The sequence below is a fragment of the Hemitrygon akajei genome, chromosome 11 (genome assembly GCF_048418815.1).
Source record: "Hemitrygon akajei chromosome 11, sHemAka1.3, whole genome shotgun sequence".
NCBI classification, from domain to species: domain Eukaryota; kingdom Metazoa; phylum Chordata; class Chondrichthyes; order Myliobatiformes; family Dasyatidae; genus Hemitrygon; species Hemitrygon akajei.
In genome coordinates this window covers 161575775-161594826 of record NC_133134.1, presented here as the reverse complement: position 1 = coordinate 161594826, position 19052 = coordinate 161575775, and the positions used below count along the sequence as shown (strand labels likewise).

The window sequence follows — 19052 nt, the reverse complement described above, 5'->3', positions numbered from 1 at the left end:
TCAGTGGTGGGGAGGGCTTTACCCGTGATGGACTGAGTCTTTGCATGCTGCTAGGGGCGATGAGAGGGAGGAACTGTGACTTTACAAACAGGTCTCAGCTACGGGATAGTATTAGCTTTAGAGATGTATTTGAGGGATAACTATTTCTCTGCTCTCTGTATTTTGGAGTAATATCTCCGGATGGTTTAGTGTGAGAGCAGAGAGGGTTGGCACAGTGTGCATAGAGCTGGAGACCTCAGTTCAGTCCTGAGCTCAGATACCTTCTCTGAGGAATTTGCATGTTCTCACCGTGACTGAATGGATTCCCTCCACATCCCCATCCCACAAAGATGTGTAGGTTGGTAAGTTAATTGCCGAAGGGTAAATCGCCCCTAGTGTGCAGGTAAGTGGTAGAATGCAGGGCAAGTTCATAAGACAGTGGGATAATGGGAAAATGGGATCGATGTAAATGGGAGGTTGAATGTTGGCATGGAATCAATAGACAGAAGGGCCTGTTTCTCTGCTGTGTCTTTCTTTGACTTCATGGCTTTGTTTTAACAATGTTGGTGAGGCCACATTTGAAATATTGTCTTCATTTTGGTTCCCTTCCTATAGGAAAGATGCCACTAAGCTCGATAGAGTGCAGGGGAGAGACTACCAGAACGCGAGGGACCGAGAGGGTTGAGCAGTTGGGTCATTATTTATTGGAGAATGAGGGGCAATCTTATAGGTCATGGGGGGCATAGGTAGAGTCAAAGTGCACAGTCTGTTTCCAAGGGTTAGGGAATCAAGAACTAGAGGAGATAGGGTTAATGTGTGCGGGGTGTTTGGGGAAGAGACTTGATAGGAGATAGGGGAGGCAAGTTTTTCGCCAGAGACTGGCCAGTAGATAGAATGAGCTGCCAGAAGGAAGAATTGACACAGGTACACGAACGACGTTTCAAAGGTATTTGGAAAGTTGCTTGGAAAGCAGAGAGACCTAACTGGGAGCACTGTGTGTCGTTCTGATGACCTGCCGCAAGGAAAGATATCAACAAGACTGAAAGAGAGCAGAGAGCATTTACAAGGATGTTGCTGGGACTTGAGCACCTGAGTTAGAGGGAAAGGTTGAATAGGTTAGGACTTTATTCTCTGAAGTATAGGAGAATGAGAGGAGATTCGATAGAGGTATACAAAAATATGAAAGGTATAGATGGGATAAATGCAAGCAGGCTTTTTCCACTGAGGTGGGGTGAGACTAGAACTAATTATCATGATGAAAGGTGAAATATTTAAGGGGAACCTCGGAGAGCTTCTTCACTCATAGGGTGGTGAGAGTGGGGAACAAGCTGCCCGTGGAAGTTATGGATGTGGGTTTGATTTCAACATTTAAGAGAAGTTTGGATGGGGAGGGGTGTGGAGGGCTCTGGTCCAGGTGTAGGCTAATGGGACGAGGCAGAATAATAGTTTGGCATGCATTACGTGGGCTGAAGGCCTATAGAGGGATAGGGGCCAAATGGGGGCAAGTAGAATGAGTAGAGATGGGAATCATGGGGCATTTGGGCTGAAGGGCCTTTTTTCATGTTGTGAGTCTCTATCTTATCCTAAAGGTGGCGCGGAGCTCTCTTAGTGTCAAATACTTCTCCACATTCTCACTCAGAAGCAAGAGTGTTGCCCATTGAGGGTAACCTCTGACCTCCCCCAACACTGATCTCTGACATCTAACCCTGTCTTCTGTCCTCAGAGCTGCTGGAACTGCGGACGCAAGGCCAGCGAGACCTGCAGCGGGTGCAATGCAGCCCGTTACTGTGGCTCCTTCTGCCAGCACAAGGACTGGGAGAAGCACCACCGTATCTGTGGGCAGAACCTGCAGGCCCAGGCCAAGGCCCTGTCCGCCGGAGGCCCCGTCCCCAAGGCCCCCAAGGGCGAGAAGAGCCCCGCCCTGGAGAAGACCCCGCCGTCCACCGTCACCTCCAGGTCAGCCACCCCAGCCACCCCCGACGCCAGCGTCCAGTAACGCAATCTCCGACCTGCACCGAGGAGGAAGGAAACCACTAACTCTCCCACCCCTGTGCGCAGCCTGACTGTGGTTTGGTATCCGGTGCAGATCCCGACTTCAAAAAACAAATTAATCGGCAACTGATTGAGGGGTGGGGGGGAGGAAGATTACATCAGATTAATATTCACAAGAGTGCACACATCCTCAGAAAGTCCAAACCAGCTAAATGGCAAAGACTCTCACACACAGAAGTCGACTGTGGAATTGATTACCCGACAAGAGTGCTCAAGCCTTTAAGACTTTGCAGCAGAAATATTTGAGAGTGGATGCTCTATATGTCGATATTAACTTCCTCATGTTTGTCCCGTTGTGTGTTCCTGCCCCCACGCTGCCTTTCCACAGGACCCGCCTTCACATCCTGACTTAATTCCTCGTGTAGGTGAGCAGATTCCACAGCCATCGAAATGGACTCGGGACGCCAATTCCTTGTGTATTCAAAGCACTCTTTACCTCTTGATGAAAGCGGAACACTTTCAAGAGATTGTAACTTTTAAAGAAAGTCAAAGCAATGTGGCTATTTTTAATCTCGCTGCTCTTGAGGAGGATGAAGAAACATTGTTTTTTGTAATCAACCTCCGTAGCCCTTTGGGTGGGAATCTGCAGTGCGGAAGTTGTGCGCCCTTGCAGGGGGACATTACATCCAGTTCTCTGCCCTGACAGTCCCTCACACCAGGGCATTTAACAGATCCGAGCAATTGCTGACGGCTCTTCCCGCAGGAAAATGGTGGGAGGATGGACCTGTTGATCCATGGCTGGGGACCTGCTCCTTGCCCACCGTTTTTGAAACGACTGACCTCTTGAGAAGTATCTCTTCACCTCCCATTTTAACCTCCTCAAAGCAAGCGAGCGATCCGTGTTGTGCGCTAACAGTAAAAAGCTCGAGGCACATAGATGTAATTTTTAAAAAAAACACAAGTTGTGGTGACGTGGGAACCGTGAGTGTGGCCTCCCGGCTGTCGGGAGATCAGGTATCTGGTGACGTAGTGCCTGCTTACTTCCTCCCTGGTCACTGTAGACAGCTGCCTGAGATACTTAAATGCCCTCGGCCAAAGACTCTCTCTTTTGGTAGTCTTTCCCTGACTGAAAGTAGAAGATAAATATCATACAAAAATAAAATAGGGGAAATACTACTTTCTGATACAAGAGACAGCACAGGAGAGGGGGGATAAAGAAAGAAGCAGAAGTTGAGGTATTAGAAACAGTTGCTTACTCTTCTATTATCCAAGCTTGCCAAAAGCAACTCCTGACCCTCCAATCCCTGTGTGCTCCTTCCCACCACCACTGACCCTCAGTGAGGAAGGATTCTAGTGGAGGCTGTCAGGAGTTGCCTGGGAATGAAGGTTAAATTTGTTCCGATTTGTATAGCAAGCAGGTAGATCCCACAATGCTGCCCCATTATCCCACCTTCCTGTTTAAAAGAAGTGGGGTGTTGTTGGGAGGGCTTATACAAAGCTCCAATTTCATGTGATTCCATAAACTCAAATATTAATCCCCATTCTGGGAGGTTGTGATTTAAAAATCTTGCCCAAGCTTTGTAAGCCAGGCTTCCAAAGCCAGTGAGAGGTCCACACTGCACTACCGCAACAGCCTCTTACTGTTGGCTGTGCGTCATTCACAGTTCATGCACCTGAAGCATCCTGGGAACGCCATCTGGTTTCCACGGTGACGATGCATGAATCCCACTAGAGAGGGTTACACTATGCCATGAATAATTAACTTAACCCATTTGTGGAATTGAGCTCTTGCAAATTACTTCTCTTTAATGTTTCTATAGGTGTTGGCCAGTTGGTCCAGCAGCATCCAATCACATCACAAATCCTAGGGCCAGTGCTGGCCTTGGCAATCCTCATTTGAGGTATCTAATACCAGCTAAAACATAAAAAAGGACAGAATTGACTTCAGTATCCTATACTCCATTTTGCTTTACGAGGCCAATTATCAACCGATGCCCACCTTGGACACACTGGGACCCTTGCCATGAGTAACTCCATGGGAGGTCAACCACAAGATAAATAAAACTGCAAACGAGACAGTTATTTGTTCAGAACTTTCGCCGACAACCAGGCTTCCTTTGGTTGGAACTGGCCAAACTGTTGAGTATTGATATATTTCTTAACTTTGCGTATACCAATGAAATGACCTTCCCTGGAATTAGGTATCAGACTTGGACCATGGTAGCAAAGGGACAACCAGTTGATGGCTTAGAATGCACTGGGTACTCATAATGGGCAAATAGGAACATAATAGGCAAGAAAGGCATAATAGACACCTCACTAATGGTTTCAGGTAACTCCTAAGCACTTTTGTTTTTGCTAAATAAATCTCCATATGATCTTCAGCTAATTACATTGGGAATGTGAGCACTGGTAACCCAGTTACACATTCTGGGGGCTCAAGCTGTCTACTGGATAGTTGCAACTCATCAAACGATGCAGGTAACGAGATGCAACTGAGAAATCCTTCCACTAGCCTTCAGTATTGCCAGGCAGCAGAGTTGAATGACCAATTGGAAGGTGTAAGTGAAATGGCCACCATATACATGGGAGTTGCCCTGTAATTAGCCCCTGGTAGACAAGGGGTTTTGGCAAGTTTTAGCAGTGCCACTGGTTGAATTGTCTACTATCATGAATAAATGATGCCTTTCTGGTAGCGTAGTTGGGTTCTAGAGATAATAAGCTCCGGTTGGATGTATTCTTGGACATTTCATGAGGTCTTTCTATAATAAGGTATAATTGGCCTTGGCTGCCACTTAGAGAATTTATTGGCACTCCTCAGCAGTGTTTGAGTATGTAAAGAGTATCTGTGACTTTCAGTCTCTTGAACCGTCAGATGGAGCCTTGCACGTCTGCTGGCTGGTAATCAACCTCCCTGGCTCTGCCCAAGGGATGGTTTGATAGTGGAGAGTTCTACATTTAATACATTCCCCTTGACCAAGAGTGGTGTCTCTCCTTTACTGTATCCCTGAGGATTTTGTTGCAGGACCTCCTGCCTCCTCCCACTGTCCAACCATTGGCTAGCCAAAGTTCCACTGCACAGACTTGCTCCACTATTTGTAAGTCAAAATTACTCCTCGTTATGCCATTGGAAGTCCAACTCAGACCTCCTCTCTCCCATATTTTTTTCTAGCCTAAAAAGCATAAGTATAAATTTTAACACCTTATGAATAATCTCCGTAGAGCTGAGAGCAACAGTGTCTCTGGTGTTGATGTAGAGTCCCTGAAGGTCCCATGCCGTTTGTCAACTGTTAGGGCACCAGCTCCACTCAGGGAACAGAATCTGCATATCAAATCAGTTATAAGACCATGAGACACAGGGGCAGAATTAGGCCATTCAGCCCACCATCTGCTCCACTATGCTGTCGTGGTTAATTTATTCTCATGTGAATTTCCAACACCCTTATTAATCAAGAACCTATCAACATCCGCTTTAGATATACCCAATGACCTGATCTCCACAGTCGTCAATGGCATTGAATTCTGCAGATTCACCGCCCTCTTCCAAAGGAAATTCCTTCTCATCTCTGTTCTACAGGAATGTCCTATTCTGAGGCTCAGCCCTCTGGTCCTCCACTCGCCCACTACAGGAAATAGCCTCTTCATGTCCACTGTATCGAGGCCTTTTAATGTTCCATAGGTTTCAGTGAGATCAATTTCCCCCAGCTCTCCCCACTCCCATTCTTTTAAACTCCACTGAGTACAGACCAACAGCCATCTAACGCTCCTCACACATTAACCCATTCATTCCCGGGGAAATTCGTGAGCCTCCTCTGAACCCTCTCCAGTGCCAGTTTGCAAGTGAACAAACCAAGGAATCAAAATTCTAACTCATTGATTTACTTGAGTTCAGTGGTGCTGTTGCTTTTTGTAAAAAAACACTCTGGGGTGGTTCCTTTATTTTTAACAGCCCATTACACCACGGGCGTTTAGGTCAGCAATGAAGGTCCTCCATCTCCGGGGGTGTTCAGGGCTTCCTTCATCGTGTCAGTAGCTTCCTCTCGGTTTTCACCACTGTCAGTCATGAAAGCCCCGCCCGGGTGGCGACTCAGAACTGCCGTCACACTCGGGCTGAAAGGGCCTGTTCCACACTGTATCTCAAAATAAAATATTTAAGACCATAGAGGGGCAGAATTAGGCCATTGGGCCCGTCGAGTCTGTCCATTTCACCATGGCTGATCCATTTCCCTCTCAGCCCTATGTTTCTTATGGTAGGGGAGTCTAGGACCCGATGGCACAGCCTCAGAATAGAGGGACCACCATTCAGAACAGAGATGAGGAGGAATTTATTTAGCCAGGGGATGGAAAATCTGTGGAATTCACTGCCACAGGCAGCTGTGGAGTCATTGGGTATATGTAAGGCAGAGGTTAATGGAGTCTTGATTGGTCAGGGCATGAAGGGATACAGGGAGAAGGCAGGAGATTGGGGCTAAGAGGGAAAATGGATAAAAATAAATTATGCTGCTCGACCCACTTTGTTCCTCCAGCAGACTTCTTGATTTGCTTCATTCAGTGGCTTGAACTAAAAACCGCCAGCTGCCATTTTGAACTCACATTTCCTGATATGGTGCTTTTGACTGCAATGTCCAATATAAAGGGGTGTGTGATCCTCCCTGTGGAACGTGTAGGTTTTCCCCAGATACGCTGGTTTCCTCCCATAGTCCACAGACGTACCCAATATTGAGATATATTGAATCACATCCCCCTTAAACGCCACACTGCCCAGTAATCCCCTGATTTAATCCTAGCCTAGTCATGGGACAATTTGCAATGACCAGTGAACGAACAGGTACGTAATTGGACTGTGGGAGGAAACTGGAGCACTGGGAGGAAACCCACATGGTCACAGGGAGAACGTACAAACTCTTTACAGGAGGCGATGGGAATTGAACCCTGGTCCGCCTGTACTCTGAAGCGTTGTACTAACCACTACACTACTGTGCCACCTGAGGTTCGTTGGTTATTATAAGTTATCCCATGATTAAGTTAGAGTTAAACAGGTTTGTTGGGGGTTACGCAGCATAGCTCGAAGGGTTGGGAAAAAAATCTCATGTCCAAATCTTTGAATACTACTCCAGTCTAAATTTCTCTCTCCAGTGCCTGAGTTAAATTGGGGTTTATACCTTAGTGCACCTGCAGTGATAAGTATCTTTCACTGAATTACAGACACCACTGAATCACATCCCCCTGTACGATACCCTGTTGCTTCTAGCTGCTCTAATCTCAAGCCCATTTCATCCTCTAAAACTGTAGTGAAATCTTTGTTGTCCGTTTACAGAATGTCTTAAGATCAATGCAGATCAGAACCCTTTACACAGCGCACCCTCTTATTTTTGCCTCTAATTCCTCTCGAGTCCTCCTACAGAATCCCCAGTAAAACCAGGGGCCTTTAGGTATCCCAGGCTGTGATCAGGTTGGAAGCATACTGCTAGCACTGCGCCTTCCGTACTGAGTGAGTGAGAGAGAGTGTGTGTGTGTGTGTCCACCAAAATCAAAAAACTGAACCAAATTATCACTCCGCAAACCAAGCTACCGAAGCCAAACTCTCTCTCTCTTTAGCTTAGCAAAGTTGAAGAGGGCCTAGCTTGCTGGGCCAACAACCAAAACCTCAAAGTTCAGGATTCAACAAAGATAAAGAAAACCGAATAAACTAATCCCTCTGTTCGGGTATGTGTCTCCGTAAGTGAATGAGAAGTCCAGTTTATAATTGTTTCACTTGTGAATGGTCAGTGTAAGATGTTGTAGTTTTGAAGTCATTGAAAGCAGCCTCTGTGGCCTGTGGCTTCTTTCTCTTCAGTGAACCTGTCGTGTTGTGATTACTGATTTTTTTTGTCTTTTTTTTATTTAAGAAGAATTTGTGTAAGCAACCGATAAAAATGGCAAATTTGTCTTCTGCCACCGTTTTATTTTATATGTTCTGTGTCATTGGTGTGTGCTACACTCTGACATAATCACCGCTTCGGGAAATTAATTAGATGAAACTGATTCCAGTCTTCCTGCACCTTCTGTGTCTATGGGCTGGACTCATCGTGAAGGTATTGGCACAGAAACTTGCAACACCCTTACTGCCCTCCCACAAATATATTCCCTGTGCTATTAAACCATTTAAAATGGTGTTATCTGCCAACCCACTGGATGTGACCCAGAATCTCCAGGAGATTGTCACCATGACCAAACTCCAGGAACTTGGGAATGAATTCCTGGCCACTGGTGGTTGACCCCCAAGATCTCCATACACTATTGAGTTGCATCCAATGAATTGTGACTTGAAATGTCTCTTAAGCTTCAGAATAGGTTTGAATCTTTCCTCTAACTTTCATTGTTTCCTTTTCTCCTCATTCCAAGAAATACAAAATTAAAATTAAAGCAATCTACTTAAGGGCTTTTTTGAGGTCCAAACTGGATAAAGTGAGGAGGACGGAAAGGGAGGAGATACTTCCATTCGGGAAGAAGAGTGATGGAATTATTACCCGCTCAGTTGCTTAGATTCCCAATCTGATACGACCAGATTCCACTAAAAGGGTCACATCCACTGATGACCTCCTCTGGATAGAAACAAAAAAAAAATAGGAATATTCAGCAGGTCAAACAGCGACTGGAGAGAGCGAAAGAGTCAGCATTTCAGGCCAGTGAATTGGTACTTCAGGACTACTACAGATCATAGCCTGGATACCCTGTCAAGTTGCTGGTGTTTCTAAGTGAACTCATCCGAATGGTGATAAGACCCATTGTAACTTGCTGCTTCGAACTTTTGAAGTATCGTCTCCACACTAATCTCTTCTCCCTCCACCCCTCAAGCTCTCCTCCCTTTGCCCGAAGATAAGACCAAGTACACTCTAGGGGTGCATCTGGTGCCACCAACGTGCAAGGGTTTTCCCAACTTTTGTTAATGGAACTTGACGGTCAGGGAGGTGTTAACAGAAGGGACAGGTCCCCATGACTGGGACAGTGGCCCCTCCCTTCTGTCTCCACAATGGGCTTCAGCTCTAATCAATGACAGACAAGTGAAAGGGTAGAAATAGTGGGGATAATTCAGACTGTGGACAGAGCATGTGGTATTGGATCAGACATGCACATTCCTGACTTTCTTTCCCGGAAGTTATGGCAATACAGTTGATACAATATTCCACTTTATATTATTAAATCCAATAATGAAAAAAAAAAGAATTGTCTTTCTTCGGGGAGCGGTTGGAATGCAGAAATCCCTCCCATACAAGGAGTCGAGATTTCAAGATTAAATGCTTTTAGATCAAACCTGGATGAGTACAAGAGAGAGGAAGGGGGTTAAAAATTATATTGCAGATGAGATAATGCAAATGGGATGGGAGAAAACTCATAAAAACCAGCACAGGTTAGTTTGGGCGAATGCTGTATATTTTACAAAACTTTGCACCATTGCTCCTGAGAGCCCCCATTGCTTCTGCTCCCATCTGCCCCTCCTAAATAGTTGATCATGCTGGCTTTCAACGTGTGGGTTTGGGCGTGTAAGGGATCCCATTTAGCAAGCCCGGCTAAGCATACTTGTCGAAAGCAATCTATTATCCCCGTTGCACTTGTAACACTAGCCATTCTATTGATTATGACACTTTGCCCATAATCTTGTGTGCTATTAATCCACCCTGACAGAAGCTTCTACTCCCACCGTTGTATCCCAAGGAAAATCCATATAAAGCAGGGGTTCCCAACCTTTTTTCTGCCATGGACCAGTACCGTTAAGCTAGGAGTCTGTGGACCCCAGGTTGGGAACCCCTGATACAAAGAGACTTGTTCTGTATTTGATTTTTCCTCACAGATGTGTATATATTTTTTGCTGGTATAAAGTGACAAATTAATCAGCCAATAGTTTGGTGACCTTGTCCCAAATTGTGCAATATGTAAATTCAGGTTGTGCAAAGTTAACTTCTGGTTTCTCAAGACATGGCATCCACTCCCATTATCAGAACAATATCGTTTCAATCCACCCTTCCACGGGCAATGAAGAAATCCATACCAAACCAAAAATGGCCTCTTTACCTAAGACGCATGATCATCACGTTACATTTTCAATGAACAATCAGCTGGAGATCTCTCAACATTAGCTCGTTTAAAAGTTCCCTTCTTGATGTTGGTTCCATTCACTTCAATCCACCACGCCAGCCAAAGTAGTGACCAGCCAGTGGAAGCAGTGTAAGTGAGGCAAGTTTAAGGAACCCATTAACACATCTGGATGTTAATCTGTAATTGTTGCATTCCTTGCTGGTTCTGGAGTTGTGGAGTTTTTCCCGTGTATGCCCCTACATGTAAAACCATAGATAAAACCAGCCTCAAGATTTGATGATGATTGTTAGCAAATTGTTATCCAATTATGGAGCTGGTGATCTCAACCTTGTTAAATAACAGGGCAGGATAAGTGAAAGACTGCCTTACACCTCTCTTGGGGCACTCAATAGAGATAAAAATGCACAGAATATGCTGGCTCCCTATTCTTGAATCCAGAATCTCGAATCTCACTGTGTCACAAAGCCTAATCTTTAGGATTATAGTATGTCATTATTGCCATTGTCACAGTTACCCAATATGTCTACCTGTACACAATTACCCCTCATGTTCCTGTCTCTTGAGATCTTCTTCTGAACTTTAATGTCTCCCTCATCTTTCTTCAGGGATGCATGTTACATCAGACAAATCGCTAGGTTCTTCCAGTCCCGATGTCCTCTTGAGTTCCACTTCTTCATTAGCCATCTCTCGTGGATGAGCATGTGAGCAGATGTGATGCCAGCACTCAACTTGTTCTTCAGGCCCTTGTGCCGACTCAGTTTCCAGTTCAGCAGACCTGGGGCCAGAGAAATGGAGTTAACGTTTCAGGTCAGTGACCCTTCATCTGAAAGTCTGATGAAGAACCTTTGACCTGAATCAGTAACCATTTCTCCACAGGTGCTCCTGGCCAGCTGAGTCCTTTAAGGATTTTATGTCTTAATTGCAAATGCGAGAGATGTGACTAGCTCGCTGGGCAACGGAGTCGGCATTGAAGAACTGGGCTGAACAGGCAGTTTCCAGGTGTTCTGGCTCTAAAAGCACACGGTAGCGTAGTGGTTAGCACAACGCTTTACAGCACTAGTGTCCTGGATTCAATTCCCACCACTGCCTTTAAGGATTTTGTACGTTCTCCCCTCGTGTGCGTGGGTTTCCTCCAGGTTCTCTGGCTTCCTTACACATTGCAAAGACATACTAGTTGATCGGTTACTTGGTCATTGTCAATTCTCCCATGATTAGGCTAGAGGTAAATCGGGGCTTGCTGGGTGGCATGCCTGGAAGGTCCAGAAGGACCTATTGCATGGTGTATCTCAGGTTCTGATCTCAGGCCCATACTCGGGTTTTAACTCCAACACCTACCATCATTTCAACCTGTAATACAAATATAAACCTGTCTATCTTTGCTCCCAGTTAGATGAGATACTTTGATACTGCAGGGAACACTGCTTGAACATGAGAAGCTCTCACAGAATTATATGAGGCTATTTGGCCCATAATCCGTGTGCTGGCACATCAAAAGAGCTGTCCTTTAGATTTTCATTTATTCATTCTTAGATAATAATTATGGATATAGTTATAATACCATAAGAGAGAGGAGCAGAATTAAGACAATTGGACTATTGAGTCTGCTCTCCCATTTGAGCATGGCGGATTTCTTTTCCCTCACAACCCCATTCTCCTGCCTTCACCTCAAAACCTTTTGACACTTACTAATCAAGAACCTATCAACCTCTGCTTTAAATACACCCAATGACTTGGCCTCCACAGCCATTTGTGGCAATGAATTCCACAGATTCACCATCCTCGGCTAAAGAAAATCCTCATCCTTTTCAGTATTTTGTTTTTCTTCCCAGAATATCTTAAGTGTTTTATGCTTTCACATAATATCTCCGACATCTGCAGTTCCGACTTCTTTCACAAGTATCTGCCGCCACTGCCCTAGCAGGCAGTGAATCCCAGAACAGAGACACGGGTAACCATCAAGCGCAATTGGATCTGTGTCGTTTCGGAGCAGTCGTGTATGTAAGGGTCAGGGTGCCAGCATATCAAAGTGTGGCCCCAGGTTTCTGCCAAAGAGAGATCTTAAATATCTCAGCCAGGTCTTGCACTTGGCCTTTGTCAGAATGAGAAACCAGAACTTAATTTGGTCTGAGCTTTTCCTAGAGTTGTTGGGGCAGTAGCTAACCTATGAAGGAAAGTACTTTCAACATAACCAGCAGCCCAGCACTTTGATTTGTGAGTCAGGCAGCCTCGATTGTGCATATCACTTGTCCCTCCAGACCAGATGTAAATAAGACCTATACGTGGAGCGCATTCAAGGCCCGAAGTCTGACTGCTGTGTCTAACTGTCCACAAGCAGATTCTAGATGGACAGAAAGGCCTATCTCTATGGCTCTCTAACTCCAACAACCAAGACAAAGGTGACATTACTTGCCCGTCCCTTCTTTTAAAATTCAGCCTGGGCAAACAACAAGGTGAGTGGGCAGTGGACTATGTTGGAAGTACAGTTCCAGACCTATCTTCCATCAATGCAGTGGCTAATTCTCGGAGATTAGCACCAGATCTGCAGTCGTCGTTTCTTTTCAAGCCGTGCTTCTTCAAATCGGGTATTTTTTCCCCTTTCTCTGTTGTAAATGTAAATAAATATTTGTAAAAATTTGAAGTGTTGATTAATGACATCTTGCATATTTGTATTCGGCCACAGGGTGAAGCTGCTGAGTTCTTTAGTGTCCAACATAGAATCACAGAATTTCACCGCAGCATCAAACTCGCTTTCTGTAGCGCTTTTAACGTAAACGTGGTAAAAATATTCTCGGAGGATTTACAGAAACATTACCCAGTAGAAACAGGATTAAAACTGGCACAGCATTCCAAGAAGTGTTTAATCGGGGGGGGGGGGGGGCAGGATTAGGTAGAAGTGTACAGCATTATGAGAGGGGAAGGTTAGACAGGAATGCAAGCAGGCTTTACCCATTGAGGCTGGGTGAGATGAGCACTAGAGGTCATAGGTTAAGGGTAAAAGGTGAAAGGTTTAAAAGGAAGAAAAGAAGGAGCTCTGTCACTCAGAGGGTGGTGAGAGTGTGGAATGAGCTGCCAGTGGAAATGGTGGGTGCAAGACTCTGACATTTAAGAGAAATTTGGAACAGTTTCAATAGGTACTTTTAATGTCAGGTAAATGTATAAAATAGACATCCTGACATTCTTTTTCTTCACAAATATCCATGAAAACCCCAAAGAATGAATGACAGTTAAATAGAAACACAGAAAACCTACAGCACAATACAGGCCCTTCGGCCCACAAAGCTGTGCCATGTACCTTAGAACTACCTAAGCTTACACATAGCCCTCTATTTTTTTAAGCTGTATGTACCTATCCAGGGGTTTCTTAAAAACCCCATCGTTTCCGCCTCCACCACTGTCACCGGCAGCCCATTCCACGCACTCACCACTCTCTGCGTAAAAAAACTTACCCCTGACACCTCCTCTGTACCTACTTCCAAGCACCTTAAAGCTGTGCCCTCTCATGCTAGCCATTTCAGCCCTGGGAAGAAGCCTCTGACTATCCACACGATCAATGCCTCTCATCATCTTGTACACCCCTATCAGGTCACCTCTCATCCTCCGTCGCTCCAAGAAGAAAAGACCGAGTTCACTCAACCTATTCTAATAAGGCATGCTCCCCAATCCAGGCAACATCCTTGTAAATCTCTGCACCCTTTCTATGGTCTCCACATCCTTCCTGTAGTGAGGCGACCAGAATTGAATGCACTACTCCAAGTGGGGTCTGACCAGGGTCCTATATAGCTGCAACATTACCTCCTGGCTCCTAAACTCAGTCCCACGATTGATGAAGGCCAATGAACCGAATGCCTTCCTAACCACAGAGTCAATCTGCGCAGCAGCTTTGAGTGTCCTATGGACTCGGATCCCAAGATCCCTCTGACCCTTCACACTGCCAAGAGTCCTGCCATTAATGCTATATTCTGCCATGATATATGAACCACCTCATACTTATCTGGGTTGAACTCCATCTGCCACTTCTCAGCCCAGTTTTGCATCCTATCTGACAACCCTCCACACTATCCACAACAGCCCCAACCTTTGTATCACCAGCAAATTTACTAACGCATCCCTCCACTTCCTCATCCAGGTCATTTATAAAAATCATGAACAGTAAAGGTCCCAGACTGATCCCTGAGGCTCTCCACTGGTCACCAACCTCCATGCAGAATATAACCCATCTACAACCACTCTTTGCCTTCTGTGGGCAAGCCAGTTCTGGATCCACAAAGCAATGTCCCCTTGGATCCCATGCCTCCTTACTTTCTCAATAAGCCTTGCATGGAGTACCTTCATCAATGTGTTTAGTCACATCCTCAAAAAATTCAATCAGGCTCATAAGGCACAACCTGCCTTTGACAAAGCCATGCTGACAGTTCCTAATCATATTATGCCTCTCCAAATGTTCATAAATCCTGCCTGTCAGGATCTTCACCATCAACTTATCAACCACTGAGGTAAGACTCACTGGTCTATAAGTTCCTGGGCTATCTCTACTCCCTTTCTTGAATAAAGGAACAACATCCGTAACCCTCCAATCCTCTGGAACCTCTCCTGTCCTCATTGATGATGCAAAGATCATTGCCAGAGGCTCAACAATCTCCTCCCTCACCTCCCACAGTGTTAGGACCCCAAAGCCCCCCTCCCGTACACTAGCAGCAGCAAGTCAACAATCCCCCCCACCAGCCAAAAAGAAGCATCAGCACCCTCCACCGAGCACTCAAGCGTGCAGCAAGCATCAGTAAAGACACAGACTTGCAGAACCCCAAAGACTACACGTTCACCCGGTAATTCAACCAGCAGGAAGGCCTGTGATTCAGGTCCAGATCAATGGAACTAGGCAGAACAATAGTTTGCACAGTCTAGATGGGGTGAATGGCCTGCTTTATGACTCTAAAGTGGGGAGGTAGAGAGGGGTGGGTTTTATCTCGGATGAGAGGTGGGATCAGATAGAACATGCACTCTGGAGGTTCACCAGCCTGGACCCTCCTCGGTTACAAATGAATGGTCCCTTGTAGTTGATGTCCCCTTGCCCATGAAGGAATCACTGCAATATCTAAGCTCAGAGTTTGACGTAAATTTATCATCAAAGTTCATATATGTCACCATATACTACCTTGAGATTCATTTTCTTGCAGTAATTCACAGTAGATAGAATGGGATCAACAAAAAACTACACACTAGGACTGACAACTAACCAGTGTGCAAAAGAAAACAAGCGGTGCTAAAAATAAATAACACTGGGAACATGAGTTGGTGCTTGAAAGTGAGTCCACAGCTTGTGGAATCAGTTCAGTGTGGGGATTATTCACCTAGTTCAGGGTCATATTCTGCATGGAGGTCGGTCACCAGTGGTGTGCCTCAGGGATCTGTCCTGGGATCCATACTCTTTGTGATTTTTATAAATGACCTGGACGAGGAAGTGCAGGGATGGGTTAGTAAAGGATAATAACTGTTTCTGAACCTGGTGGCATGGGACCTGAAGCTCCTGTCCATCCTCCCTGATGACAGTACTAAAACAAAGGGGCTGGATGGTGGAGGTCCTTGATACTACTGGGCAGCACACACAAAATGCTGGAGGAACTCAGCTAGCCAGGCAGCATCTATGGAAAGGAGTAAACAGTTGACACACTGGGCTGAGACCTTTGTCAAGGCAGGAAAGGAAGAGGAGAAGCCAGAACAAGGTGGGTGAGGGAGGGGAGGAAGAAGTGCAAGGTGGTAGGTGGCTGCGCTCCTTGTAGATGTGCTCAATGGTAGTGAGCGAGGGTCTACCTTGTCAAGCCAGCTAAAAATATCACATGCTTGAATAAGGTTCCATTCTTCTAAACTCCGAGCAATACAACCCCAAACTGTCCAAACTCTCTCGATAGAACAGCCCTCTCATTCCATGATTTCAACTCAATGTCTTTTGCACTGATTCTGATGCCATTATATCCTCTTCAAAAGAGGAGACAAAACCTTAAGATATAGGAGCTGAATTGGGCCATTTGGCCCATTTAATGTGCTCCATCAGTTCAGCATGGCTGATCCAATTTTCCTTTCAGACCCAATCTCCTGCCTTCGCCCTGTATCCCTTCATGCCCTGACCAATCAAGAATCTATCAACCTCTGCCTTAAATATACATACTTGGCCTCCACAGCTGCTTGTGGCAAAGAATTCCACAGATTCACCTCTCTCTGGCTAAAGAAATTCCTCCTCATCTCCATTCTAAAAGGACAGTCTTCTAGTCTTAGACTCTCCCACCATAGGAAACATCTTCTCCACATCCACTCTGTCAAGGCCTTTCACCATTCAACAGGTTTCAATGAGGTCACCCCTCATTCTTCTGAATTCTAGTGAATACAAGCCCAGAGCCATCAAACACTCTTCATTAGACAATCCTAGAATCATTTTCATGAATCTCTTTTGAGCCCTCTGCAGTTTCAGCACATCCTTTCTAAGATAAGGGGCCCAAAACTGCTCTCGATAGTCTAAATGAGGCCTCACCAGTGCTTTAAAAAGTCTTAACTTTTTAACGTTAAATGTCCTTGCTTTTATATTCCAGTCCTTTCAAAATGAATGCTAACATCGTATTTGCCTTCCTCACCACAGACTCAACCTGCAAATTAACAATAAAGGGATCCTGCACAAGAACTCCCAAGTCCCTCTGCTCCTCAGATTTTTCATTTACAAAGTGCGTGAACATGCTCTTCACAACACTGTATTCCATCTGTCTTTTTTGCCCACTCTCATAATCTAAGTCCTTCTGTAGCCTCTCTACTTCCTCTAAACTACCTGCCCCTCCACCTATCATCATCTCATCTGCAAACTTTGCAACAAAGCCACCAATTCCATCATCCAAATCATTAACCTATAGCATAAAAAGGATCGGTCCAACAGAGACCCCTGTTAACAACCCTGGTCACCAGCAGCCAGCCAGAAAAGGCTCCCTTTATTCCCACTCTTTGCCTTCTGCCAATCAGCGACTGCTAGAATCTTTCCTGTAATACCATGTGTTCATAGCTTGGTAAGCAGCCTCATGTGTGGCACCTTGTCAAAGGCCTTCTGAAAATCCAAGTACACAACATCAGCCAATTCTCCTTTGTCTATCCTGCTTGGAATCTCTTCAAAGAATTCCAACAGATTTGTCAGGCAAGATTTTCCCTTAAGGAAACCATGCTGACTAAGGCCTATTTTATCATGTGCCTCCAAGTACCCTGAGATCTCATCCTTAATAATTGACTCCAACATCTTCCCAACCACTGAGGTTCGACTAACAAGCCTATAGTTTCCTTTCTTCTGCCTCTCTACATTCTTGAAGAGTGGAGTGACATTTGCAATTTTCCAGTCTTCCGGAACCATTCCAGAATCTAGTGATTCCTGAAAGATCATTACTAATGCCTCCATGATCTCTTCAGCCACCTCTTTCAGAACTCTGGGGTGTACACCATCTGGTCCAGGTGAATTATCTAACTTCAGACCTTCCAGTTTCCCAAGAACCTTCTCCCTAGTTATGGTAATTTAGCACACCTCATGCTCCCTGACAGCTGGAACTTTCACCATACTGCTAGTGTCTTCCACAGCGAAGACTGATGCAAATTATTTATTCAGTTCATCCGCCATTTCCTTGTCCCACATTGCTACCTCTCCAGCATCGTTTTCCAGCAGTCCGATACTCACTCACACCTCTCTTTTGCACTTTATGTACCTGAAACTTTTGCTATCCTCTTTAATATTATTAGCTAGCTTACTTTCATAATCCACCTTAATGACTTTCTAGTTGCCTTCTGTTGGTTTTTAAAAGTTACCCTATCCTCTAACTTCCCACTATATTTTGCTTTATTAAATGCCTTCTCTGTGGCTTTCATGTTAGCTTTAACTTCTTTTGTTAGCCATGGTTGTATCATCTTTCTTTTAGAATACTTCTTCCTCTTTGGGATGTACATATCCTGTGCCTTCCAAATTACTTCCAGAAATTCCAGCCATTGCTGCTCTGCCATCATCCTTGCCCAATATTTTTTTTCAATCAATTCAGGCCAACTCCTCTCTCATGTCTCTGCTTACTCCTTTACTCCACTATAATACTGATACATCTGACTTTAGCTTCTCCTTCTCAAATTTCAGGGTGAGTTCAAACGAAATCAAATGGCTCTGTTTATTATCAGAGAATGTATACAGTATACAACCTGAAATACTTGTCTTCGCAGATATCCACGAGAACTCTAAAAGAATGAACAACAGGAAAAAGTTAGAACCCCAAAGCCCCCTCTCCCCACCTCTCCTGCATAAGCAGCAGCAAGCATCAACCTCCTCCCCCCACCTGTTTCAGCAAAACGGTCATTACCCACCAAGCAACAACAAAGCACCCAGAGAGAGGTCATGATGTGCAGTCGACAGAAACTCTTGTTTATTGACATGCTGCAGGCTCTCTCTCTGTCTCTCACTAACAATTTACAGAGAAATATCACCCATTTTCACAGCGAAAGGGAGACTGTCAGTCGCTGTTATGATATTACACTCTGCACTTTGCTTTTCTATACATCCGCCGCAGCGAAGTCCTGTTGTTCCATCTCCCGCGTCACCTGAAATCAGCCATCCACAGGGCCGTGCAGGACCGCACCCTAGAGACGCCAGCTTCCAAGCCGTGCCTGGAGAATGTTGGGAAACAGTCGGCCAACGAGCTCCAGGAACATAAATTCACGCACCATAAAATTAACTAAGTTTTGAGTGCCGCTTACAGATCAGGACCTCAACAAAACCCCAAACACGTCAAAAAGGGGTAACAAATCGACATTTAAGAGAGGAATTAAGCAGTTTTTCACAGATGAGCTCAGAGGCATCATCTTAATTCCACGCAGTTGAATTCGATCATATTATGATCACTTGCCCCTAAGGGTTCTTTTACCTTAAGCTCTCTAATCAATTCTGGTTCATTGCATAACACCCAATCCAGAACAGCTGATCCTCTAGTGGCCTCAACCATGAGCTG

The 19052-nt window shown here is 45.1% G+C and overlaps 1 protein-coding gene across 9 annotated transcripts in view; it reads left to right on the top strand.

Annotated features, from left to right (window-relative positions):
- LOC140736197 (protein CBFA2T2-like) overlaps nucleotides 1-12679 on the top strand; it is a 189594-nt gene extending 176915 nt beyond the window's left edge. For all 9 annotated transcript variants that reach the window (XM_073062110.1, XM_073062103.1, XM_073062101.1 and 6 more), the window contains one exon: nucleotides 1703-12679. In XM_073062110.1, the coding sequence (XP_072918211.1) occupies nucleotides 1703-2016 (314 nt within the window). In that variant the 3' untranslated portion in view covers nucleotides 2017-12679. The remainder of the gene's footprint in view (nucleotides 1-1702) is intronic.
- The last annotated feature ends 6373 nt before the right edge of the window (nucleotides 12680-19052 follow it).